At 33.4% G+C, this 27,361-nt stretch overlaps 2 protein-coding genes across 2 annotated transcripts; one reads left to right on the top strand and one right to left on the bottom strand.

The window, feature by feature from the left end:
* The first annotated feature begins 12,160 nt into the window (after positions 1–12,160).
* On the top strand, positions 12,161–14,380 carry RWP1 (HXXXD-type acyl-transferase family protein). Its single transcript, XM_047292022.2, has 3 exons — positions 12,161–12,309; positions 12,466–12,912; positions 13,388–14,380. The coding sequence occupies exons 2-3, from the start codon at positions 12,478–12,480 to the stop codon at positions 14,243–14,245; spliced, it is 1,293 nt and encodes a 430-aa protein (XP_047147978.1). The 5' UTR covers positions 12,161–12,309; positions 12,466–12,477; the 3' UTR covers positions 14,246–14,380.
* An 11,425-nt stretch (positions 14,381–25,805) lies between these two features.
* LOC124820350 (Pollen Ole e 1 allergen and extensin family protein) lies at positions 25,806–27,361 on the bottom strand. The gene is made up of 2 exons (XM_047292020.2): positions 26,862–27,361; positions 25,806–26,508 (listed from the first exon to the last, which is right to left on the bottom strand). Exons 1-2 carry the CDS (start codon positions 27,043–27,045, stop codon positions 26,171–26,173), a joined length of 522 nt encoding a protein of 173 aa, XP_047147976.1. The 5' UTR covers positions 27,046–27,361; the 3' UTR covers positions 25,806–26,170.

Below are 27,361 nucleotides of genomic sequence, written 5' to 3'. Positions count from 1 at the left end.
GCTTGTCTACGGAAGACTTTACACATCTACGTCGGCAATAATAAACTAATGGATTAACATTATCTAGCTCTGGAAAATATTGGAGCTTTGCATGACAATAAGGAATACGTTTCATAAGTCGAGTTTTTTTTTTCCCACCAACTTAGTCTACTTATGTTTCAAGAACACGGTTTCGCTTTTAACTTGTGTGTCTTTATTCAATTTATAATTGTCTCCTAAAGTATCAAGTGTAAATTTTGTTTTGAAGTCTTAGTATATTAATTTGTTTGGAATGACTTAGATTTAAATTTTAAAAAGTAAAACTAAATTTTAGTTTCGTGGTTTTTAGTTTTAAAATATTGTGGTTTTCAATTTTTAAATGTTAGTACTACATTTTAAATTAAAATTACATAACTTACATTTTATGAGTTTGTATGGTGGCGTTTGTGGTTGTTTGATAATGAAGGGGCGAGATTGACAAATGAGGAAATGGAACAGATGAAGATTGTGATAGTCAAAGTTAAGTATGATTGGAGTGATAATGTTGATAACAGTTATAATGAAAATTATTATGACGATAGAGTAAATGGACAATTAATATTTTAAATATGCCGGTATTATCAATTTAATTTTAGAAAAATGAAATTTTGGTTCACTCTGTGGATATGTAAAAAATAAGGCTTATTGCTTTTTAATATTATTGTCATAGTTTAATGAAAACATGCTTTTGATTTAGAAGTGGATTGGTTCTTAAAATTATAACTCGATCACTCTTGTAACAATAATAATGCTGTGTTGAATTAAAAAGGAGTTAATTCAACTCTATTCACATTTTAATAAGGTGAAAGTTTTATAATTTGACTCAACTAATTAATAGGTTAACTGATTTAAATATGTTTTATTCCTAACAATCGGTTTTACCTTAGAATCAAAGTGGATTTACCTTATTCACTTATTTATAATAGTATAGTCAAACTATTAACCTATTTCACTGTACTTTAATCAAAATATCAATTATTATAATTGAGCAAACAAATAATTTAAGTATTCAACCTTCTATTATAATATATATATATATATATATATATATATATATATATATATATATATATATATATATATATATTTGAATTTAACTTGATTAAATGAGTCAAGTTGAATGATAAGTTTGAACCCATTTTAAATAGGTTATTTTTAGGGGTTTTAATTGTGATTGCATGCTTTGTCTTTTAAATACATTATGGATTGTTATTTGTTTGTTTAAGAAGTTTCTGAATAATAGTTCTTTTAATGTTAAAAGACAAAAGACATAATGTTTTAAGAGGCGTGTGTGACAAATTTATAGATAAAGGATATAAAAATATTAGAAGTTCACTCTTAAGCTTCTGACCTATTTTTAATCCGAGTCTAGAAATAGATCACCTTTGAGCTCTTGGTTACGAAATCTTAAAACATTCTTTAGAACTAAGTGTTTGTTTAAACTCTCTTGAGAAACTTAGAGTTAAGTAAGAATGAAGTGTTAGTCTTAGTGAGTCTGATAGCATAATCTGTTGAGCTAAGTTTTGAGCTTGCTCATCCTTGTGTTTGTCAAAAGAGGTGCTATGAATCTCTTGTCTATGGTGCATTGTTAAACCTCTATTCTGCTTCTATTTTTAAGTTGTTGGTTTACTTTTAGTTATAAGATAATATCTCTTTTAGAGAGATTAATAATTAAACGTAAGATCTTTTTTATCTGAACCGGTATAAAAATTTATGTGCAAGCTTCTCTTCCTTACACTCTTTTACTTACTTGCTATTACTTGTCTTAATTGTGAAGTAATCTTTTTAAAAGGAAAGTTCATTTAAAAAGAAGCGATTTTTATTGAAAAACCAATTCACCCTTCTCTTGGTTGTTCTCCTTTCTTTAAACTTTCCGGTGCGCGTTTTCAACACATTTGTATAGTCTTTTGGATGCTTTTTAGAGTTGTCACTTGTGGTATCCCTTTCTTGCACAAATTGCACAATATTTGGTCAATATCACATAAATAATAGAACTGTCAATTTGACCCATGACCCCGGGGCTAGCCCTAACCCACTCTTGAAAAAGCCTCCTCTTAAGAAGCCCCTCAAATGGGGGCAAAAAACAAGCCCCAACCCCCAAAGCCCCCTCTCAAGGGGTTAGGTCAGTGTTAAGGTGGGTTTAACCCACTAAAAAATTTTTGGAAACTAAAATTCAACATTCTCATAGTAACTATTAAAAGTACTAAATTTTATATTCATGGTAATTGATTTCTTATTTCAAATTATTAAATAAAACTAATTAGTTATAGTTTAATAGAATATTTAATATTCAAAATAACCACTTTTTTAAATAATTAAAAACAATTGCAAACCACACACTTAATTTTATACAACTAAATAGTATTACAAATTTATTTTACTAAAATATTATAAAAATGCTTTATTTTGTTGTCAATTTTAATACAATTATATCTTATATTGCAGACACCAATTATTAGAAAATTATATATAATTAGTAATATCAAAATAACCCCAAAGAGAGATAATAACATATTAAATTGATTTAATATTTGTACTGCTTTTACAGTTCTTAAAAAGAATCACTCTTTTGTTTACTCGACTTCTAAAATATCACTAAATCTGTTTTTAACTATTTAAAATTAAAAATAATTCAAAAATTTATTATCTAAATTTTTGGATCATAAATAGTATTAATATTTTATGTGTAAATTAAATTTATGTTTTATTTTGTTTTTTTCTCTGATAATCTTTTCTCAAAATCACCATACTTAAGATTGAAACTGTAAAATAATTCTAGAGGGCTTAATTGATCCCTCTCACAATCTTCTATTTATAAGAATAAATTGATACACAAGTACATGATAAATAGGATAATCCTAAATACAATATAATCATGATAAATAGGGTAATCCTAGACACAATATAATCATGATAAATAGGGTAACCCTTGACACACTATAATGATGATAAAATAGGATAAATATCCTAACACTCCCCCTCAAGCTAGTGCATACAAATTGTATGTACCAAGCTTGGAACAAATAAACTCAATCCGAGGATCCCTTAATGACTTGGTCAATACATCTGCGAGTTGATCGTTTGACCCAATAAACACATTACATATTTCTTTGGTCAACAACTTTTCACGAACAAAATGACAATCAATTTCTATATGTTTAGTCCTCTCGTGAAACATTGGATTTGATGCAATGTGGAGAGCAGCTTGATTGTCGCAATACATCTTCATAGTATGGATGTCACAAAATTTAACCTCTTGAAGGAATTGTTTCACCCATATAAGTTCACATGTTAGTGATGTCATTGCCATATACTCGGCTTCCGCAGTTGATCGAGCTACTACATTCTGCTTCTTACTTTTCCATGAAATAATGTTTCCTCCCAAAAAAACACAATATCCTATAGTAGACCGTCTATCAATAGGTGAACTTGCCCAATCTGCATCACAATACCCAGAGACCTGAATGCTTCCTTTATCTTCATATAACAATCCTTGCCCGGGAGCCTTCTTTACATACCTTAGAATGCGAATGAGAGCATTCCAATGGTCAACACATGGAGTCTGCATGAACTGACTAACCACTCCAACTGCAAAGGATAGATATGGCCTTGTAATAGTGTGATAAATCAGTTTTCCAACCAGCCTCCTATACCTCTCTGGATCGGAGAATAATTCACCTTCTTCTGTCCTTAATTTCTGGTTTGGGTCCATGGGACTGTCTACCAGTCTACAATCAATCATGTCTGTTTCTTGTAATATATCAAGAGCATACTTCCTTTGGGAGATTACAACTCCATCTTTTGATTGCGCTACTTCAATGCCTAAGAAGTATTTAAGACTTCCAAGATCCTTGGTTTGAAAATGTCTACACAAGTACTCATTTAGTTGAGATATTCCAACAACATCATTTCCTGTAATGACAATATCATCAACATATACTATTAAGTAAACACATTTCCCGAGAGAAGAATGACAATAAAAAACTGAATGGTCTACTTCACTGTGTTTTAGCCCAAATTTTTGAACAATGGAGCTAAACTTTCCAAACCAAGCACGTGGGGATTGCTTGAGGCTATATAGAGATCGATTCAATTTGCATACCATACCAGACTCCCCCTAAGCAATAAACCCAGGAGGTTGCTCCATATAAACTTCTTCCTCAAGATCACCATCTAGGAAGACATTCTTGATATCCAATTGATGAAGTGGCCAATGACGAATGGCTGCCATGGCAAAGAAGAGATGAATAGTAGTCATCTTGGTTACAGGAGAGAAAGTGTCACAATAATCAAGACCATAAACCTGAGTGTAACCTTTTGCAACAAGCCGATCTTTGAGTCGATCAATTTCACCATCAGGGCCAACTTTAACTGCATACACCCATCGACAACCAACCGCCTTTTTTCCTGGGGGAAGGGGCACCAGCTCCCAAGTATTACTGTGGTCAAGAGTCTGCATTTCTGCAATCATAGCTTGTTGCCATCCAGGATGATCAAGTGCTTCTTTCACATTCTTGGGTATAACAACAGAGGACACTGAGGATAAAAGAGAAAAATAGGAGGGCGACAATTGATGATAACTTAGAAAATTATAAATGGGATGAGGGTTTCGAGTGAAACGAGTACCTTTTCTAAGGGCAATAGGCCATGCTGAATCATTTGCACCAAGAGGCGTGGGAGGAGGTGACGAGGAAGAAGAATCTGAAGTAGGAGATTCACCATTGTCTTGGGGAGGTGGACTATCCATTGGGGCCCTGTGTGGGATGATCTCAGTATGTGGAGAAACAAATGTAGAAGGATTGTGATCAAGACTTGGAATGACAGAGATAGTGGAGCTATTTGACTCAACCATTGGAATAGGAAGGACCTGCTGGAGGATAGAAACATCCTGAACAGATGGAGAGAAGTAAGGAGTCTGTTCAAAGAATGTGACATTGGCAGACATGTAATACTTCTTAGTTTCAGGAGAGTAACATCGATATCCTTTTTGAAGTCGAGAATAGCCTAAGAAGACACATTTGAGAGCGCGAACGGAGAGTTTGTCTAGACCTGGAGACATGTCATGAACAAAACATACACAGCCAAACACTCGGGGAGATGTATGAAAGAGAAGATCATTAGGAAACAAAATGGAGAAAGGGACTTTATTATCAAGAGAGGAGGAGGGCATCCTATTAATAAGATAACATGCAGTTAAGATGGCATCCCCCCAGTGATGGACAGGAATATGAGCACCAAGCAAAAGGGTACGAGCAGTTTCAACCAAGTGTCTATTTTTTCGTTATGCTATACCATTTTGCTATGGTGTATGAGGACAAGTAGACTGATGTAAGATACCATGGGAACTCAAGATGGCAGAAAAGGAGGATGAGAAATAATCTTTTGCATTATCACTTCTTAATATTTTGATTACTTGACCAAATTGATTCTTGATTTCATTCAAAAAGGATGTAAAGATAGCTAACAATTCGGAATGATTTTTCATAAGATAAACCCAAGTACATCTTGAATATTCATCAATAAAGGTAACAAAATATCTAAAATCAAAGGAGGAGATACGACTAGGTCCCCATATATCAGAATGGATGATGGAAAAACTAGAATTACATATTGATTGAGACCTTTTAGGAAAGGAAGATCTAACATGTTTTCCTAATTAACATGACTCACATTCTAAGTTTTGGAGACCACTAAGTTCAGGACACATCTTTTTTAATTTGGATAAATGAGGATGGCCAAGTCGATCAATTAATCCCTTTAGAATTATTTTACAGTTTCAATCTTAAGTTGGTATCAGAGCGGGTCGATCCCGCTCTGGTTTCTGTCTCGTAATATATATCTGTCCGGCGCCACAGTTCTTCGTCGTCGGCCACCGTCCGTCGCTGGCCACCGTCCGTCGCTGCCCGCCGCCGGCCACCGTCGTCTGTCGCCGGCCACCACCCGCCGTTGCCGGCCACCGTCGTTCATCACTGTCACAGTTTCCTTCGTCTAAACCCTTAGGGTTTTCTTGTTCCTCGCTAGTACTATTCGTCTTCTTCAGAAATGATGTATGACAGTACTCTTTCCTTCTCTGGAAGTCCATCAATTACCCCCAAGAAGCTAAATGGAAAAAATTATCTATCATGGTCTGCTGCCGTTGAAATGTGGTTCCTTGGCCAAGGGCATTATGACCACTTTGAGCGAGATGGAAGCCATGTGCCTACTGAAAAAGCTGATCAGTGGAAACAAACAGATTTCCAGTTGTGTGCCCTGTTATGGCAATCAGTGGAACCCAAACTTCTTGTATCTTTGAGGGCTTTCAAAACTTGTCACTCCTTTTGGAAGAAAGCCCAAAGCATTTATGCCAACGATATTCAACGTCTCTATGACACTACGAACAAGCTTGCATCTCTTAAAATGGCAGACCATGATATGGTGTCCTTCATGTCTGAAGCCCAATCTGCTGTCGAAGAACTTAGGATGTTTTTGGAAGTAGATCCATTAGAGGATATAAAAAAGAAACTAGACAAATTTTACATGGTGTTGATCCTTCGTGCCCTACATCCCGATTTTGATCATCTCAGAGATCAACTTCTAACTAGTCATGAGGTCCCCTCTATGGAAACATTGACCACTCGCCTTCTACGTGTCCCGGTACCTCAAACTCAAGAAGCGCATGAACTAGTGGAACCATCTGTCATGGTTGCCACACGAGGAAGAGGAGGACGTGGCACTAGAGGAGGAGGATGAGGAGGTCGGGGACATCCTCAATGCACATATTGTAAAAGGATGGGTCATACTCAAGAGAATTGCTACTCCTTACATGGTTTCCCTTCCAAAACCGCCAATATTTCTAAGACTGAAACTTCCACTTCGAAGACTGAAACTTCCACTTCTATGTTTTCTGAGGATGAATATCAAGAGTATTTAAAGTTAAAGTCTAACACCTTGACACACTATAATGATGATAAAATAGGATAAATATCCTAACAACCATAAAGTTAATTTCTTAAAAATTTATAAAAAAAATGAAAATTTTAAATAGACCTAAAAGTACTAAAGAATGACAAATGTTATAGTGTTTCAATTCTTTAACTAACACACTAAATAATTTATTTTTAACTTTCAATTAGAACGCATAACATAAATGTATGTTTATGTTTATGTTTATGACATTTAATATGTAAACATTTTGAGTGAGTAGTACGACGAGATTGAATCATATGGGCGAATACAACTGCAGCCTGCACAAGGTTTATGAGTTTTCTCTTTTTACTTATTATTTATGTTATGAGCATGATTTGTTGAGTATAAAGTGAAAAAGAAAATCATTTATATTTAATTTCTTTTTCAATAATTTTCTAAAAAAAATAAAGAAGCCTAAATTTTTTTAATTAAGAGCTTTAATTAGAGAAAGTCTTCTCTTAAATTTCAATTAGGATAATTTTAGATAGAAAGTTAATTTCTGACTTATAACCTAAAAAAAGCGAAATTAAATATTTAAATTTCAAATTTATAAAATGATCCTTTAATTATATACTTAGAGAATCTAACTCAATAAATATTGTCATTTTGCTTTTGCTTCTTGATTCTAGAACTTTCCTCTTATAAAAATTTCAATTTATTTTCTACAGTAACTATTTTTGTAACAAATTAGGAGTTAATTATATTTTTTCTTGTATTCAAAATGAACATTTTTTCTAAAAAAAATGTCCATGGGTTGGCCTTGGCTCACAGGGCTTTTGAAGATATTTTGACCTGGTGGGCTTTTTCTACGAGGGGCTTTTTGGCCCTGTGGATTTTTCTGACCCCAACCCACGTGGGTTAGGGCCAAACCATGTAACGGGGCCAAATTGACGGGTCTAATAAATAAGAAGGCTTACATAAATAACATGGTTTATTTAATATGGTTTGAGACCTACTGAAACAGACTTTGTATGCTCTTGTTCTCTTTCATGTTATAGAGCTTATATAGCCGAGTAAGCATACCAAGTGTGTTACGCTTTACCAATGTGAGACTAGAGTTATCAAAATGGGTTCAAACTTGTCAACTCAACTCACCACAAGTTTGAGATGAGTTAGTTGGAAATAATCTAGTTAAATGTGGGTCAAACTAAACCCACTAGTTAAATTAGTTTAAGCTGAGTTAGAGGTGGATTGACTAGTAACACACTAACAACAATCCTTTATTATTACCATTTCTTTCAAAAAAAATTTATTATAATTATTTGCTATTTCTAATTATGTAGGTTGAAAATTTGATCTTTTTAAAGACTAAAATATTCTTTAATAGTGTTTGAATATTTTGGATGCTTAATTTATTTCTTTTTCTAATTATATAGGTTATCACTTTAGTTTTTTCGACTACTATCTTATAGTAATGTTTGGTGTAATACATAAACAAATGAGTTGAGTCATGTAATACATATATAAAAGAAATAGGAAAAACAAAATATTCTTAAGTGAGCCAATTCACTTAAACCATTGACCCTTAACAACCCCAGTTACAAATTTTTTAACAACATCGAAATGTGAGTTGGATTAAACTAATACACAACTCGTAGTGATGCAACCTGTGTGAACTTACTTTAACAATCCTATTTGGGACCCTTATATGTAATGATAAAATTATTCCACTTCTCTTTTTCTTATTTGAAGACTTGCATATTTTTAGTATTTTCATATAACTATGTAGACATAAGAGTATTATGAATCTTAAAATTTGACAAGTATGTTTGTTTTTGATAATTTGTTCATCTTCTCCGTACTCTTTTACTTGCTCACTTCATCTTCACCATTTTTAATCATCCTCAATTTCTTTTTCTTATTCATTATCACCAAAGAGGGATGTTGACAATTTTTTTTGACAGTTGTTTAATTTGGGCTTTAGGATAACTTGTGGTTCATAAGTAAATATGATATTTGTTCTTACCGGAATTCAAAGTGTGGACCTTCAAACAGGTGGCAAAATCTTGACGGCTTTGGAGATCATTAATGAACATTCCTAGTGGTTGGAATACAGGAGAAGATCTTCCCGCAAAAGACTCTCAGACGATCAAGTTATAGTAAAAGAGTTTAAATATTTAGATTAAGAAAGTGAGTATGAGAGAGTGTGTATTTCTTGGTGAAATACCATGTGTATTTATAAGGTTTATGGGTCTTGTGAGTCATATGATAAAAATAGTAATGCTAATATGATATCAAATAGTCTCAATAAAATAACAAGTTACTGTATATATGATAATTAGTGGAATAATCACGATAATGTGTCAACTTACCTTATGTACCAAATATTTTGTAAATATATGGTATTTAAGAAATATCATGACATAACTACTAAGATTTGATCACATATACGGTTAATATATGAATATTTACGTCAACAAATATATCACAATATTTCGTAAAACCGTTTTAAATTAGTGAAGTTGAATATCACTTAATATATTTGTTGGGTTCCATGCATAGTTACAATATCTATTTCTCTTTATAACAAAAATTATTTTAAAACTACGGTCTTCTAATAGAAATTGAGATAAAAGTTTGTAAGAAACTGAAATTTTAAAACCGCATCAATATCATTAAAGCATCATATACGTGAACTGAGAGTAATATAATAGTTTTATGTATAAATGAAGTAACTAAAAGATAACTCTTAGATTTGCAGACTTTTTTTAGTTAAAGGTTAAAAAATAATTTTTTTAAGTTTAAGGGTAAAATATTATTTTTAAATTTAAGGATTACAAAATATTTTACAACTTAGAATACTAAAACTCAATTCGATTCAAATTGGAGAAACTATAAACATATATAATAATATTTATATGTTATATAAAATGTCACATGAAAAGAGTGATATGTTATCTGGTAAGTGGTCGATAATTTTATTACTATCATTAATATATAGGGATAATGTTGTTTAAGAAAAAAAATGGAAGACAAATTTCTTGTAGGATATAAAAGAACAAAGTTGGATCTAAGGGTGACAAAATAAGTTGGTTTGGCTTATTTTGACTTAATCTGTCAATGGTTCATTAAAAGTAGAGTGAGTTGGGCTGATTCCCCATAACAAAACATATTGTAATTCGTGATTTGTTTTGTCAGAGGACATGTCGATGAGCCTGTGGATGATTATAAACTAATTTCTCTAATTTGATAAATTAAAATAATTATTATATTTATAGGTTAAAGTATTATAATTAATAATTAATACTTAATTTATAAATGTTAATGATTTAAATTATATTACTATTAAATATTAACACCCTTGAAGGAATATAATATAAAAAAGTTAATATTTTAAATTATATGTTTATTTTAATTTTTAATTTATAAAAATGGATTAGTGGATAAGCTCGTACTTTTGGTTCACAATTTGAAAGACTAAGTGGATTAGACTAAAATGGATTAATAAATTAAAAATTTCAGCTTAACCCGTGAAATTTTGACAGGATGTGAATATTAACTTATGAGTCATGACCCATTTTTTAACCTTTAATTATATTCGATCAAAGTTTTAAGACCAAAAACATAGTAGTTAAGCAGTAAAGTATAAAGAATTGGAAATTAAATTGTCATTAAAACAAACCAAGTAAAGTGTGTTCTCTTGTGAAGATGTATTTGAAGAAAAATGAGTTATAAATTTTAGTGATTTGAAGGTAAAGTTTTTGTGTTTCTTTTAAAGGATTTAGAGATGAAAATGAGTAAATTTAGGAATGAAAATTTGTAAGTGAATTGATTGGTGTGATAGATTAAAAATAAAGTTTTAATAGACTCTAAAATATAATATTATTATTTTTTCCTTATAGTTAAAATTAATATATATTTTTTATTTTATTGTTATAATTATTATTATTTAATAATATAATTATTTTTGTTATTATTACTTATTATATATGAATTCTTTGTAACGGAGATAACTATGGATATGAGGGATCTGTTCCACCACATTGAAGTCACATAATTGAAGATTCTTATGTATATATATAAATGTTCATGCCTTAGAATGATATAACATAAATTTCATTGGTCAAGATTCATCACCACCACTTGTTCATAATCATTCTTTATTTCTGGTTTGTATTCAAAATTGATTTCATGCATGTTCATGGTTACACAAAACCGATTTTTTTAATATCCGAGTAAACTCGTATATGTGTGTTTAATTAACTTGTGCCTTCTTCATGATAGTTTATTTCTGGGTCGTTATACATGTCAACTTCACGCTGGCCATCAAGCATGATGTGCTCGTTAAGATATAATATATTATCTAAAAATTAGGTCAAAGTCATTTTGATTTTTCAGTGCCCAAGAAAGCAAGTTGGGTCTACAAGTTTTGTAAGCTTTTTGCTTCTCAGATAACAGTTGACTACTACTCATTAGGAATGAACTTTCAGTTTTGGGTTACCTCATCTTTTCTTATACATCATCAATATTACCAAAACCATGTAACTCATCAAATGTTACCATTATACATAGAATGTCACAAAAGTCTCCAACGTCTCCTCCAACTTTGTAGACTTTCTATAATACATGTTTTTAGTATTAATTTTTCATTATCATCTTCAATTATTGACAGGGTTAGTGCTTTCCAAAATTACTTTTACTTTAAAATTGATTTTGAAGAAAGATGATTTACCATAAAAACTATTTATTTAAGATAACTCCAACTTAAAAATATTATTTTGTCATGATGTCGGTGAACATCTTACATCAATAACATGAATTAGAAAAAATAAAATCATATTTAAACTTAAAAATAATTTCTTAACCCAATAAAGTGTTATAGATTTAAAATAATCATTTCAATATTACTTTTTGAGGATTCAATGTGAATGTAAACACGTCTTCAAAATCATACTACTAAAAAACTATGCTACTGAAACACGATCATGGTATTTAAAGTTCATTTCCAAAAGTATTGATCTTGGAAGGAACAACTAATTGAACAAAATATAAGGTTAGGAAATTTGGGATACCAACCACACCAAACAAGCCCATCTTTGTTCATCTTCTGACTGGGTTCCTTTTGTCTTTGGTCTCTTTACTAGTGGCCTACCCTCACCCACACAGATCCACAGAGTATAAAAAAAGGAAAAAAAAAACAATAAAGTCTTAAAGATAACACGTATTTTATTAGTAGCTTGGACCGTTGCCAATGAACAACTACCTCTCACCTTCACATTATATTTATTTTCTTCCGTTGCTATGTTTTCAACATCTAAGCACATCACCTACATCATACATAAATACCTTGCAACTTTCTCTGAAGGGAACTCAGACCCTTGTCATATTGTGTGAGGGAGACCACAGGTATGAGAAACTCCACATGTGTTCCTGATGATGCTTTCAACATTGCATGCTCTACTCTTATATTTTGATGATCACTTATTTTCAGCTCACAATATTAGTTTTTAGAATAGCCCTCTAGAGTGCTTCTGTTACATGTTTCTATTGCTTTTTCTGTAGGCTGATAAGGAAATGGCTAATGAAAATGGTTTCCAGCTTAGTGTGAAGCTAGGTGAACCAACTCTTGTTCCACCAGCTGAAGAAAGAAAGAAGGGTTTGTATTTCCTATCTAACCTTGACCAGAACATTGCAGTGATTGTGAGAACTGTTTATTGCTTTAAAACTGCTGAGAGGGGGAATGAGAAAGCTGGGGAAGTGATAAAGAATGCATTGAAGAAGGTTCTTGTCCACTATTACCCTCTTGCTGGGAGACTCACTATAAGCTCAGAGGGTAAACTCATAGTGGATTGCACAGGGGAAGGTGCCTTGTTTATAGAGGCTGAAGCAAACTGTTCAATGGAAGAGATTGGTGACATCACAAAGCCAGACCCTGGAACTCTTGGTAAGCTGGTTTATGATATTCCTGGAGCAAAACACATTCTTCAGATGCCTCCTTTGGTTGCTCAGGTAAGTTTTATGATTTATCATTGTCTTATATTTTTGTTTTCCATTTCCTTGAGGAGTTAGTTTGTTTTTGGGTACATAACTCTTAATTGTTTAGTTATAAGCAAATACTAAAGAATCTATAGAGATATGTCATCTAGCCTTTATCAAGTTCTTGGTAGAATTTATAAATGAAAAAATGTGACTGTTGAATGTCTAATATAAAAGTTAGCATCACTATATTTGTTTGGCAAAATTTAAGGGATGCTAGTTTGTGACTAAAATTGGTTTTCGACTATATCTTTTCTTTTCATGCTAAGAATAGGAACCTTATCCATTCTGCAAGTACTGGAGCTTCTATTTCAGAAATAATAACAGTAATAATCCGTGTCAGAACTTTAATCAAACAATTCATTCTCACCAAGAAAATGATTGAGGAAATGGCCCGACACTTGTCATAAAATATTGCAGTTTTGAAAGTGTGAACTCTATAATCCAGGTGACCAAGTTCAAATGTGGAGGCTTTGCTCTTGGGCTGTGCATGAACCACTGCATGTTTGATGGCATTGGTGCGATGGAGTTTGTGAACTCTTGGGGACAAGTAGCCAGAGACTTGCCACTCTTAATCCCTCCAGTGCTGGACAGAAGCATACTCAAGGCTAGAAACCCACCAAAAATAGAGCACCTGCATCAAGAATTTGCTGACATAGAAGACAAATCAAACACTTCTAGTTTATACGAAGATGAAATGGTTTACAGGTCCTTCTGTTTTGACCCTGAGAAACTAAAGGAGCTGAAGATGAAAGCAATGCAAGATGGGGCTCTTGATGCATGCACAACATTTGAAGTCCTTTCAGCGTTTGTGTGGATAGCAAGAACCAAGGCACTGAAAATGTTACCTGAGCAACAAACAAAGCTTCTTTTTGCTGTTGATGGAAGGGCCAAGTTCAACCCTCCTCTTTCAAAAGGGTACTTTGGAAATGGAATTGTGCTAACAAATTCTGTGTGCCAAGCTGGGGAACTGACACAAAAGCCTTTGTCATATGCTGTGGGACTCATTCAAGATGCTATCAAGATGGTGACAGACAGCTACATGAGATCAGCCATTGATTACTTTGAGGTGACAAGAACAAGGCCTTCTCTTGCTTGCACTCTTCTGATCACAACTTGGTCTAGACTTTCCTTTCATACCACTGATTTTGGATGGGGAGATCCAGTGCTGTCAGGCCCAGTGTCACTGCCAGAGAAGGAAGTGATCTTGTTCCTCTCCCATGGCCAAGAGCGAAGAAATATAAATGTGCTTCTGGGTTTACCTTCTACTGTCATGAAAATTTTCCAAGAATTGATGCAGATATAATTAACAAAGTATATGTTATTATGTCATTGTGTTATTTGTCTTAAGTTTATTATTAATTATTCTCTTGTTTATGGAACAAGGAAGTATTTGTTGTGCTTATGAATTTATTGGTACCAATCAATAATTGAAACTTTATGTCTTGTTCGTGAATTTAATTTAAATTTTTCTGATCAACATCGTTTTAGTTGGTTTTTATGTGACCCAAGTTTATTTTCTACAAGTGTAGTTGTATTGTATATATGGTCGAGTACTCTTCTATCTTAATAAGATTAATATTTTTTAGGATAACTATCTTAATAACATTAATATCCTTTTAGGATACACTAGTACTTAGGGGAAATGATAACGGTTATTTTCACTGATAGACACCGGTTCCTGAACCGAGACATATTCAGACGAGGTAAAAAGTGGTAGACTTTATGTCTCGTTTCAAAACCGAGGCATAAAATGGTACGATTAGGCCTCGGTTATTAGAACCGCAAGTGTTTCTCTCCCTCTACTACCTCGGTTGGAGCCTGAACCGAGACAGTAGGGTCCTTTTTTTATTTTTTTTTCTTTTTCTTAGCCAGTCATATAATTTTAGTGCGATTTTTTGTTAAACCGAAGTAGTAAAAGGGTTTATTTATTTATTTTCCTTTAATTATATGCCTCGGTCGGTCTTATGCCTCCGCTCAAGCTCCTTGAAAAAGTTAATAGCACCTCCAATTATAGAAGCTTGATCACGCTTCAATGGCTAACCAAACCAAACAAACAAACAAAACAAACAAATTTTTTAGTACAAAGGAAGCAAGTAAAGAAACAAGTAAAGTCAAATTCAATTTAAACACATAAACAAACCAATCTTTTTTTCTTTTGATCCCAAAGCTTCGGTGTGAACTGTTCAAAAGATCTTTCTCAGATTCAATTCAACAAATCAAAACAAAATCTCACAAACCAAATGCAAAACTCTACTGAATCTTCTCCAGCTTCAGTCGTGCCGGTGGACCTGGTTGAGTTCCAAAGGAGAATGATGAGTGGCTCTGCGCAAAGCTCTCCAACGACGGTCACAGTTGCCTGAAACCCGAAGCAGCTACCCGAAGCGGTGCTCATGAGCATCGTTCCTCACTGCTGTTGTCGTGCCTCACAACGTTCGCCACAGAAGCTTCTGGATTTCGAAAGAGAAAACATAAATGAAATCTGGAGAAAGAATACCTAAGGCGAAGGGATTTCGTCTCTTGTTAGGGTAAATTACCCCTTTCTTCTCCGTTACAGAGCCTCAGTCCCAGCATTCTCATCATCGCCGCATCTGCCTCCGCCACCTCAATCGTCGCTGCCTCTATCACTTCTCCTCCTCCTCCGCCGCATCCTGCATTCGCCTCCGCCACAAGGCCCCCATCCCCGCGCAGTTCTTCTCCGTTACAAAGCCTCAATCCCAGCATTCTCATCATCGTCGCTTCCTCCTCCGCCACCTCAATCGTCGCTGTCTCCGTTGTTTCTCCTCCTCCTCCGCCGGACCCTCCGCATCCACCTCCGCCATGCCGATATTCTCCTCCAGCCGCCACATCTCATCAGAGATTGTCCACTCCTTGTCCACCATCGCCATCGCTGCCTCAGTCATCGACACGCTGTTGCTATTCACGTTCTCCTCCGTCACGCGCTGCTCTTCCTCCGCCACCGTCGACTGCGCGATATGCCTCTCCTTCCTCTTCATCGCGTGCTCTTTATAGAAACGGTGGTAGATTTGGGGCTGGCAGTGGTGTGGTTTAGTTGTGGGAGGAACCTGAGTGACCTTCGTGGGGTAATGGAAGAAGCAGCAATGGAGGGAGAGAAGAAATGAGTAATGGAACCAGAAATGAGTAGTAGGGTTTGAATAGCCGAGCTCTATTACCTCGGGTAGACCTTTGACCGAGGCATAAACACCCTTCTCGCAGGTACCAATGGGATTTGACAGACTCTTAGTGAGATGGGACAAACTCTTAGGCCTCGGTTCTGTGTAGAACCGAAGCACTAGATCACTGTCAGACCAAAACTAAGTTTTGCAAAGGGTCAGATGACTTTTTTTACATAGTATTAGGCATCAGTTATGCTTTGATCCGAGGTAATATGCACTACATGCTTCGGTTCTACACAATCCGGAACATATAAGTTTGTCTAAACTACAATATTGCCACCGCTTTCGGATATGTTTCGGTTTTGCTTTGACTGAGGCTTATTAGGCGAGTTAAAAAGCTTATCTTTTACTAGTGATAACTCAGTCTATAACACATCTTACGTTTGCCTATCATGAATTAGGTGTTACTACGAGAGCTATGTGTTATTTATAAAAATGAGATGCATTTACTGATGATCAGATGCTTATCGAGAGTTTGATGTTGTTTATCGAGAGCTAGGTGTCATTTACCAAGAATCATATATAATCTATTTAGAATTAGATGTCGTCTATTGAGAGTCCAGTGTCACCTACTGAGAGCCAATTGTTGTCTACCAAGACTAGGCATCGCCTAACGAAAGCTAGGTGTCGCCTACCAAAACATGTGCAGCCTACCAAGATCTAGGTGATGCCTATTAGGAGTAAGTGTCACCTACCGATCATTGTGTTGTAATCTTGTCGCCTGCCTAGAGCAAGATGTTACCTATAGGACTAGGTATTGCCTATCAGGACTATGTGTCACCAACCGAGAGCTAGGTACTCCCTACCAAAACTATGTGCCATCTATCGAGAGCGAGGTGTCACCTACCAAGACTACATGTCACATATTGAGAGCTATGTGTTGTTTATTAGAATTATGTGTCACCTATCGAGAGCTATGTGTTGTCTATCAGAACTGTGTCGCCTACCAGAATAATGTGTCACCTATTAGAACTAATGACGAACTACCTAACCACAAGTTGACATGTCTAACTACTTCTATACTCAACCACAAGCCAGCCTGATGACCACCACCACGTAGTCATAAGTAGGCCCGATCCACTATCTTTCAAACTACCAGAATTAAGGACATACTACTTTGTAATTTATTAGAATTTAGATCAAGCAATTAACTCATAAGGTAAATGAATCACTAAGCTCACTCATATTCATATAAGTAAGGTCTCACAAATTATTATCCTATAAATAGTATAATCATACTCTAATTATTATAATATTAACGGTTATCTGACATATTCGACTAAGTTAAACTTTATAATATCTTTGACATATAACATGATAATATCGTTGACATATACATTTACCTAAAACATATCAATTTAAAACATAAATACTTTTCTAGATAAAATATAATTCTTTTCATAAAAAAGTAACGACCATATAAAAAATTATTAGATAAAATATAATATTTATGAAAACATGCATTTCAGAATTTCTTACACTCATTTTTTAAATCCATTGACGGATACAAATATTGTAAATTTCCACATGGCACCGGTATTAATCATGACACGTGTAAGAATTAGTTACTTGATTCGATTTATCTTGCATGATAATTTGTTTTACCAGTATGAGTTTCAATTTGCGTTCAGCCAAATAAAATGGCATGATTCAATTAATCAATGCAAGCCCGTTCAATTCAAATTGTTTACGAATTGTGGGCCCCACGATTAGAAAGTCTCATGCGCACAATTTTCTTAGTAATGAGTCATGATTCAATCAATCAGCAGACACCAAGTATGAATCAACCGGATTAAATCAGCCACCGGTTGAACGAAAGTACTCCGGCCCATGCTTGATCAATTGCACCGTCTGACTCAATTAAATTCTTAATAGTGATGGAGGCTGTTCAATAATTGCAATTCACATGTGAGAAAAAACAAATATATAAAAATTCAATCTACAATTATTTAAATTTATTTTATTCTTAGTTTATTTAAAAGAATTTATCTTCAAATTCATATTTTTAACTTTTATCATTTAAAATTCAATATTGATATGATAATTTCTAAATTTGAAAATTTTTGAAATTTTAAATTAAGTTTTGTATATATTTTAAACTAAAAGCTATTAGGTTAAATATAAGATAACACTACATGTTCATTAAGTTATATTGAACTCAAATTATAAAAACAAGTTAGAATATGTTACATTAAAGTTATGCTAAGTTCAACTGAGTTAGGTTTAATGTTAAATTAAGTCAAGTTTACAAAGCTAAGGTAGGTCAAACTTAAGTAAGTCTTGGTCAAGTTGATCTTAAATCAAGTTAGGTGAGGTGAGCTAAAACAATGTCAAGCTAATCGAGTTAGAGGTTAAGTTGGGTTAGGCCATAATAGGCTAAGTTAGGCCGAGTTTAATTGGGATTGAATTATGTCCGAGGCATATTAAGATAGGTTGATTAATGTCAGATCAAGTAGAGTTAATCTATGCACAAGTCAAGTAAAGTTGCCCCAACCATCAGTTGAGTCAATTCAATCCAATACCATGTTGAGTCGAATAGTGAGCCCATGTTCAATTGAGTTGGATGGGTTAGGTGGGGTCATTTTGAGTTGAGGTGGGGTTATTCTAAGTTAAGGTAGGGTCATTTTTAGTTGAGGTGAGAACATGTTGGGCCTAACAAAATTTAAACTGAGTCATCATGGGCCCATGTCTAGTCGAGTTAGTTTAGGCCCAAGTTTATCGAAGTTGACCCATACCCTTTAGTAGAGTTTACCCATGTCCTATAGAGTCATAGTGTGATCATGTTCATCCGAGTTGGGGTGGGCCACATTCAATTGAGTTAGACTAGCCCAATGTTGAGCTAAGTTTGACAAAGTCTAAGATAGGTAGGGCGAAGACAAGTTGGGCCATGTTAAACCCATACATCATAACCACATCTGGTTAAGCCTATGTCAAACGTTAGGTTGAGCTGAGTTGACTCATGCTTAGGTTGATTTGAGTTAGGAGAAACTAGTGTTCAATTGAGCTGGGTTAGGCCAAATTCAAATTGAGTTCAGTCAACAACTAGTTGAGTTAGACTCAGGTTGGGTTAAGTTTGGTTGAGTCCATATCATATCGGGCCTATATTAGGTTAGGGCCATGTCAAGTTGAACTGGATCATCCTCACGTAAGGTCGAGCGAGTTGAATCAAGCTTAAGTTGAGTCAAGTCAGTCTAGCCCTACATTCAATCAAGTTACCTAAGTTAGGCCAAACCCAAATTGAGCCTAGTCCAACTGAGTCGAGGTTTGGTTAGGCTTAAGGTCGATCAAGATAGACTAGGTCAGGTCAAACCATGTCAAGTTGGACCCATGTTAGGCCAAGACATTATGTAGAACCATTTAAAGTTGACTTGGGTTGATGTCTATGCGATCACACATCAAACTTTATCTAATTGACAAACATGATTTTAATTTAGATTTAATCCCATTTAAAATGGATTAGAAAAATCTAAATCAATTTGATATAGTTAAAATTGATCTAAATTTTAGATCTAATATATTTTATTTGATTTGGATTGGATATAGATTGAGTTTTGAATAATCTAATTAATGTCACCCATATTAAGTTCACAATGAGAGCACAAAGCGAAAAACTTACAATTGCACATCCTTCAAAATTCATCATTTGTATCTTGGAATTCTTATTCCTCTTAAACCATTGGAATTAACCGAATTGTAATTATTTAGGCCACAAGAAGAACAAGTGTACATCGCTTATATTAGATCCTTCTAATTTTGAGGTTATTGTTTCATGCCAATATCACTTTAAATTTATCTCAACTAATGTCATCACACATGATAAACATGATGAGTCTTTCAAGGGAGGATTCATTGGAGAGATACAACGCTAATGATACATGAATCCAACCCACATAAAAAATTTACACCACCTCCAACCTAAAATCTTAAGACAATAAGTTTACGAGTTTTTTACTTGTAAGGTGGTCAACTTTCTAATTTTTTTATCCAATGTGGGATTTAGACTAACTTAAATTTCCAACAAGCTCCATCTCAAAGGTGAGTGCCTTCCACATTGAGACACTCCTCTCGAGTATAAGCACCTCAACCTTAAGTACCTATATGGTGACCTTCTTATACTGTCATTTTATCACACTAACGTGACGTACTAGCCTGAAACTAGATACAAGGAATCCTCACATCTAGGATTCTTCACCCATATTGTACTTATTTGAGTTAGTCACCAAGATGAACCATAAACTCAGATGTCATTGTCATGGACAAACAACAACACAATAACCAAAAATATCAAACTATGCAACAAAAATAATTCCCCAAAATTTGCAAGAAAGTATGTGAAACAACAACAATAAAAAAGGGAAGCAATAATCACAAAAGAGAACACTAATATTTTTTAAAGTGGAAAAACCTTCTCAATGAGAGAAGTAAAATCCCACAAGCACAAGCCACTTAATCAAACTCCACTAAAATTAAATATAAGTAAAAAAGAATTAAATCCAAAGCATAAATAAGTTTCTACAATTAGTCAATATATCAAAGCAATAATGCTCTCAAATATAAAAAAAAAAAGAGAAACCTAAAATAAAGCAATAGTACAAGATGAATTTTTCTGATAACAAAACTCTAATGGACAATTCCAACAATCAAAATAAAAAAACTAGATGTTGTGAACATGCTGAAAAAATTTCAATTCAATTAAACTATTAATGAAGCGAAAATCATAATTTTACTAAAATGTTTCGATGAATTCACAAATATCTCTTTTTTTTTTCAAAAGTTGCGAAATTTACACCTTCCTCCTCACCTAAAAGACACTCTCGACTTAAGTTAAAAATACAAAATAGACTTGATTAATTTAGATTTTTTTAGACCCATAATTGGACTCCAACCAACAAAATAATAGCACCACTTTATTTTCAAATATGCAAATTCAATTGAATTCCACATTGCGTATTCAATTTTGTATTCCAGCGCAGCGTAAGGGCTGTTGGATGAATCAATTCCACTTGCTTCGCAATCTTATTCAGAAGGATTTGCTGCAATTACTCCAACAACTATGCTTCACCTTCTTTCCAATTTTTAAAGCAAAAACCACCGACCGATACTCATTGAATTGTTTAATCTCCAATATTGATTTCAATAGAATATAAATCAATTAAAATAATATATTTTAGTCAAACTTAACCTATCTTCAACGAGTTTAACAAGGGAAAGAAAATTTAAATTGCGAAATTCAATCCATAATTATTTTTTAAAAAAAATCTCCAAGTTTTAAGTGTCTACTTATAATTATTTCATGGGATTTTCAAAATCTAAAATCAAGACATATCTAAATTTTGTTGAAGTTGTGAGATGTTAGATTGAATTTAATCCAAGTAAGGTAGTATGTCTTGAGCCTAGATCGGATAAAGTTGGTCCAAATTTAAGTTGAGACGAGTTAGTTTGAGATAGGTCGAGACGAATCAGTCCAAGCTCAAGTCAAGGTGTAAGATTCAAGGATAATAAATTTTTAGAAGGGTAATATAGGCATGGACGACATTAGTTAAAATAATATATGATAAATTATGCCGAAGTCATGTGTTTGATTCTTTTTATGTGTATTGAGTGTGCTTTATTTCTTTTTATTATTATATTTTTGCATACATAGTTTGTATTGTTAGTTGTGTATGTGAATGACAAGATAAAAGTGATAGTTTGTTTGGTTTTGAGTGTTGGTTTGGAACTTTTGGGTGGTGAGTTTGAACCTTGGTTAGAGCAAAAATATATAATTTTTTTTACGGATGTCTATCAGCGAATGACACTTGGTCTTTGGACAATCAACTGTCTTTAAATATCATAGTTGATATGGTCAACGGGTCTTTGGTCACATACAAAACATATTTAGTTTTTTTATGACAATAATCCTATTTTATATTTTGTTCTTACTTTCTTGTCTTTAAATTTTAGCTTTTAAATTTTAATTGATAGTAGTTGAATACTATGGCTCGATTAGTAAAAGAAAAAGATGTAAAAGAAAAAAATGCTAAGTTCATTAATTGATCTAATTACACTCTTTTCTCATAGTACCTTTGTTATCTAAAAATTAAATATCTTTCTTAGCCTAGCCACAATGTATAAAATTCCTTATGATGTTATAATGGGGACCATCTAAAAGACCACATATTGGGTCTTTGATCCATGTCATGGCTAGGAGACTAAAAGAGAAAGAAGAATTTAGACCTTAGAAGACTTTTCTTTTATGGAATGTTGATGAAGGATCATCATACCTTCACACTTTTGGCTAAGAAGAAAGTATAAGATAACACTTGGTGGAGTTTTTTTTTTTCTTTTTTGAAGTGTAGAATACAAAGAATTTCTTCCTTTAGTCTTGTAAATTGTAAATAAGAATATAACTTTTTTTATGGGTATATTTTTCTTTGTAAAAATAATAGGGACACAAGAAGGCCTTTAATACATGGTCAAGTACCTCTACATGTTCAATCCAAGTCACCTAAGAAGGCTCCATCTCATAGGCTAGAGCTCATAAACACTCAAGTGTAGTAAAAATTGTCCAATGTGAGACTTAAAGTGAGTTAGGTGTTAAATGTGCATGTAAACTTTTGACCTACACTAGTGCAGTTTTGGTTTTTAAAATCATGTGGTATGTTTCGATTTTCAAGAAAACAAAGCATATAAAGACACCGTGACAATTTTGAAAATTTATGAACTTATAGGTCCCAGTTTTAGAGGATCCAGGGCTTATAAGTTAACGAAATTTTCAAAATTGCCACTGTTTTTTTTAATTATTTCACCACAATACAAAGTTATAGGCTTTGATTTCTACATAACATAAGCCATACATATGTTCTACATCGATTGTTACAAAACCAGGGTGGAAAGGTTGAACAAACTTTCAAAATTGCCATTGAGCTTAAAAGTTTAGGCTTTAATTTTTCTAATAACTGAAGCCTAAAACCTCGACTAGAGTTAATTTTTGGGAAAGTTTCACCTTGGAGTTCATTTCTTCGTTTTGCAAAAGCTTTTCTCTACAAACTCCATTGATCTTGATTGATATTAGCAGATATTATAATACTCACAAGGTATTTTCAAAATATGTTGCACAAAAGTTTCCTTTAATAGGTAAAATCTAAATTTTAAAGAGAGAAAAACAAAATCAAAGAATACCAAATCGAGTTCTCTCTGAATCTATAAAGGAAGGAAAAGAACTAAGAGTATTAGAAAAATAAATTTGAAGACTTGAGGAATTATTTTGAAGAATCTATTTAAAGAATTGATTAAGTCATTCCTTATGAAGAACAATAATGAAAATATTGATCATGCTAATCAAATTGAAATCCTCAACAACTATCATTTGAAAAACTATATAAAGGATACCAAGTAGATTGAGAAACAAGAGAGAAACAACAATTGTTACATTCATGTGAAATAGAATTACTAAAAGCATAGTCTAAAATGAAATTGATCGCATAGAGTCAAATCTATAGAAAAAATGTCTTGTGAGATACAACTCTGATGTGCACTTAAACCTTTGTAATATTCTTCACCTTGTGATGTTTTACTTATGAGTAGAAATTGTACTCTCCTTCTTTCAAGGTGTTTTTCACATTTTGAAGAGGTTGATACTCGTGTGACCTGAAGTGGTTCATACTCATGTAACCTTGATAAGGTGATACTCGTTGTAATCATGTGCTTTGATTAGTGGAACCTTTTAAGCAATGTGCTCGAGATAGAACTATACAAACGTTAAGAGTTAACGGTTAAATAATATAAAAATCTTTTTAATGTTTGATGTATTTATTGTTATATTTAAGACTATTTGATGCACAAAAAGAGTCCATGTTTTATTCAATGTTCCCTTTCTAAGCCATCTTTATCAACATGATCGATTCGAGTCAACCTAGGTTGAGTGGTTGAGTCGAGCTGACTCGAGTTGAAGAATGGAGTTGAGTCTGTCCAAGCTAAAGAGTCCAATTGAGCTATCCAAAACTGAAAGTCGAGCTAAGTTGACCCAAGTTGAAAAATTGAGACAAGTTGGTTAAAGTTGAAGAATCAAGTCAAGTTGGCCCACACTGAAGGTCGAGCCGAGTAAATCGAGCCAAAAGTTATCTAGGTCTATTTGGATTAAATTTCGAGAAGAATCGACCTAGATTGAAGGTCGTCACAAGTCTTTTACAAAATATATTTTGATGCTAATTAAAGTTTTGTAGTGGACCAAACTGATTTTAGTCTTGACCCTAACTCACTTTTAGAGGAGCCTTTAGGAATTGGAGCTTTTTCAATCCATTTATTTGGTGGACCAAGAAAAGATAGACTTATTTAGGAGCACTTTAGAATTGATCCATAGGTCATGAGTCAAATTGACACTTCTAGTTATTATGTTCATAAAGATAAAAGAAAAATAATCTTTCAAATGAAAAATTACTCAAAATTACCTTAGATATTGATTCATGTTTTACAATTTATCACACTAAACATTAATAAGAGTTATATGCATCATCAAAATCATCATTAAATCAACACATCATTCTTTGTCATGTTTCATTAACAAATTGTTTAATACTTTTTATTGATGTAATTAGTCGTTTGTTCTCATGATTAAAAGATAAATATGTCTAATTTTTATATTAAAAAATCTATATTCAATCTTATATTATATATATATTATTTATTTTATTTTATTTGTAAAACATAAAAATAAATCAAAATAATATAAATGATATTGAAAGAAGATATTTTTAGATACAAAAACTAAAAAATAAAACTATAAAAAATAAATAAGTAATTTAATCTTATCAATGATAGCCATTATTCCTTAATTATTGCCATAACTGTAATAGAGTGGAATGAAAAGTTAGAAGTATATTTTGGCATCGTTTTTGATTATCCTTTGTTGATTAGGCCATGTTTGCTTTGGTGGCAATTATCTTCATAGTGTAGCAGATTAAAAAGGACCAGAGGGACAATATTTGATAATGACCTGCCATATTCTTGTACGGAGTTCTGGAGTTAATAGCAAGTTGCATCATGATTGAGGGCCCGTCTATACATATATATGGACATAGAACAATTGCTCTATGATATGACACATTGAGGCAAATCTTAAAAGCGATGTAGAACAATTGCTCTATGACATTGAGGCAAATCTTAAACGTGATGGAGAACGATATTGCTAACATTAGGAATTTTGGATTCAGTTGTGTGGCATTTTTGGATATTTTCATAGAATGCTTTTATTAACAGAGATTTATGTTTGTATTTCAACCACCCATCCGGTATTGAGAAAGAAGAAAATAAACAATATTTGATTCTTTGAAAATTGTTACTTTCGTTGCTTTGGTCATTGAAAATTTGACATAAAAAAAACTCTCCCTAAATCAGTTTTTGAGGAAGAAGAAAATACAAAATTGATTCTTGAAAATTGTTGCTGTGATCGTTGTAAGTTTTGAAATAAACCAATTGGTCTATTTTAGAGGTAACTTGGAAGCTTTAGTGGGGAGAAATTTGTTAGTAAATAGAGAACTTTTGGTCTACAAACCAAACCAAGAAATGTTCAATTTTTTTCAGAAAAGAAAATTGTATATTTACTCCTTAGAAATTGATCCTGAACTGAAGATTTCTCCCATTTATTTTGATATATATGCTCCTTCTCCCTTCTCTTTTGCCAAAGTGTTTATCCATATGGGAAATATAATATGCACAACAATAACTTGTTTATTCATGTGTTGCTTTCTTGAACAACTTGCATGCTCTGTACAATATACATCTACCAGTACATTTTAACAAAACCTAATCAACTGCATAAATCAAAAAGGAACTATCTCTCACACCCAAACTCTACTTCCATGATACTTTTTCTAACGTAGCATAATATGAAAACAGTATTATCAAACAAATAATGCAGTAAAACAATGAAGAGAGAGAGACAAGAGATCTGTGCCCATAATGGGCATCAAAAAGAGAACATGAGTTTTTTTTTTTTTTTTTTCATTTATTTTCTTGAAATTTGTATGTATACACAAGTGACCGAGCTCTAGGCCTACTTGTGTAAGCTTCTTCTTTTAATTACCACAGAGGGTGATGTCCCTCTTGGATGGTCTGAAAGTCAAAGCATTGAAGCTGTATATGCAGAGGTTAGCTTTTCTTGCTTTGATTGCAATCACATTAGAAGTGGTTCTGTAGCCAGGAACATTGCAAGCAGAGGATGAACTACCTATTAAGCTTGCTTGGCATGAAGACACAACTACAGAATCTTCTGCACATTTCACACCATCAACTGAAGGAATTTCCAGCTTGTACATCCCAAACTTGTTGGTAGTTCTGTTCACTGAAAGTGAAATCTGTTCAGCGGTTTTCTCTGAGAGTGCTTTGAACATGCAATCTACTTTCACCTCGGCACCTGCATGGACATAAATATGAAGAAAAAAGTGTAAGATGCATCCCCATTTGAACTCCTTTTGTTTTTGGGAGAGTAATTGTTTTCTCAAGACAAAAAGAAAACAATTGTTTCTTTCTTTTTGAGTTCCTCCTACATGTTTCATCTTTTAGATTGAATCCATCGTATGGAGACACTAAACAGTATATAAACAGCTCTTTTGGGAAAGATTCAAGCCATAATTTACCACATTGCAAGAAACTAACCATTTCGTACATTGAAATCGTTCATATGCAGCTCCATGTTTCTACCAAAGTTACATTCCAACTTACAACACCACAAAGCATTTCTACTAGAGGTTTATTGAGAGTTATCACCTGGCAAAAAGTAGCTGTGTCCGGAAAAGCTGTTATTGGAGCAGAAATCGCAATATACAAAGCCCATCACACTGATTTGTGAGATGGGGAACCTGGTTTTCCCTGGAAGCTTGGGTTTTGCAGGCTCAACTTCCAAAAACTGAGTGAACAAGGGCAAAAGGAGCAAGAGGGTCGTGGGATTCATGGCCAAGTTTGGAAAAGAAAATGGAGGAAGCGTCCGAATGTGGTCTTTATGATGAGCAGCAGCAGCAGCTAGAACTTTGTTTTTCTTTCAGAGCATTAGCATTTTGCTGGTAGTAGGGGTGTGGATAAAGAGGAGCAGTGGTTAGTGGAGAACCAACTCCAAGCAAAAAGTTGAAAGTAATTTTATCTTTTTTTCACAAGAAACAAAGACATGTGAATGTTGTTTGGCAAGACATGGAGTTCATGAGTAGGAGAGAGAAGTGGTGGTAGATTCTTTTGTTGGAGAAGAACAAGATAGCTTCTATTGGGGATGTTGA

The sequence above is a fragment of the Vigna umbellata genome, chromosome 5, assembly GCF_029865625.1.
Source record: "Vigna umbellata cultivar VRB3 chromosome 5, Vumbellata_1.0, whole genome shotgun sequence".
NCBI lineage: Eukaryota > Viridiplantae > Streptophyta > Magnoliopsida > Fabales > Fabaceae > Vigna > Vigna umbellata.
The sequence above is the reverse complement of the archived record's forward strand: the minus strand, read 5'-3'. Positions and strand labels throughout refer to the sequence as shown.

Bases quoted from the DNA above. Each gene is read 5' to 3' on its own strand.
- LOC124820350 (XM_047292020.2), bottom strand. From the start codon at position 27,045: ATGAATCCCACGACCCTCTTGCTCCTTTTGCCCTTGTTCACTCAGTTT. The intron at 26,509-26,861 runs GTGATAACTCTC...ATGTCCATGCAG, and splicing joins ACACAGCTACTTTTTGCCAG to GTGCCGAGGTGAAAGTAGAT.
- RWP1 (XM_047292022.2), top strand. From the start codon at position 12,478: ATGGCTAATGAAAATGGTTTCCAGCTTAGTGTGAAGCTAGGTGAACCA. The intron at 12,913-13,387 runs GTAAGTTTTATG...TCTATAATCCAG, and splicing joins TGCCTCCTTTGGTTGCTCAG to GTGACCAAGTTCAAATGTGG.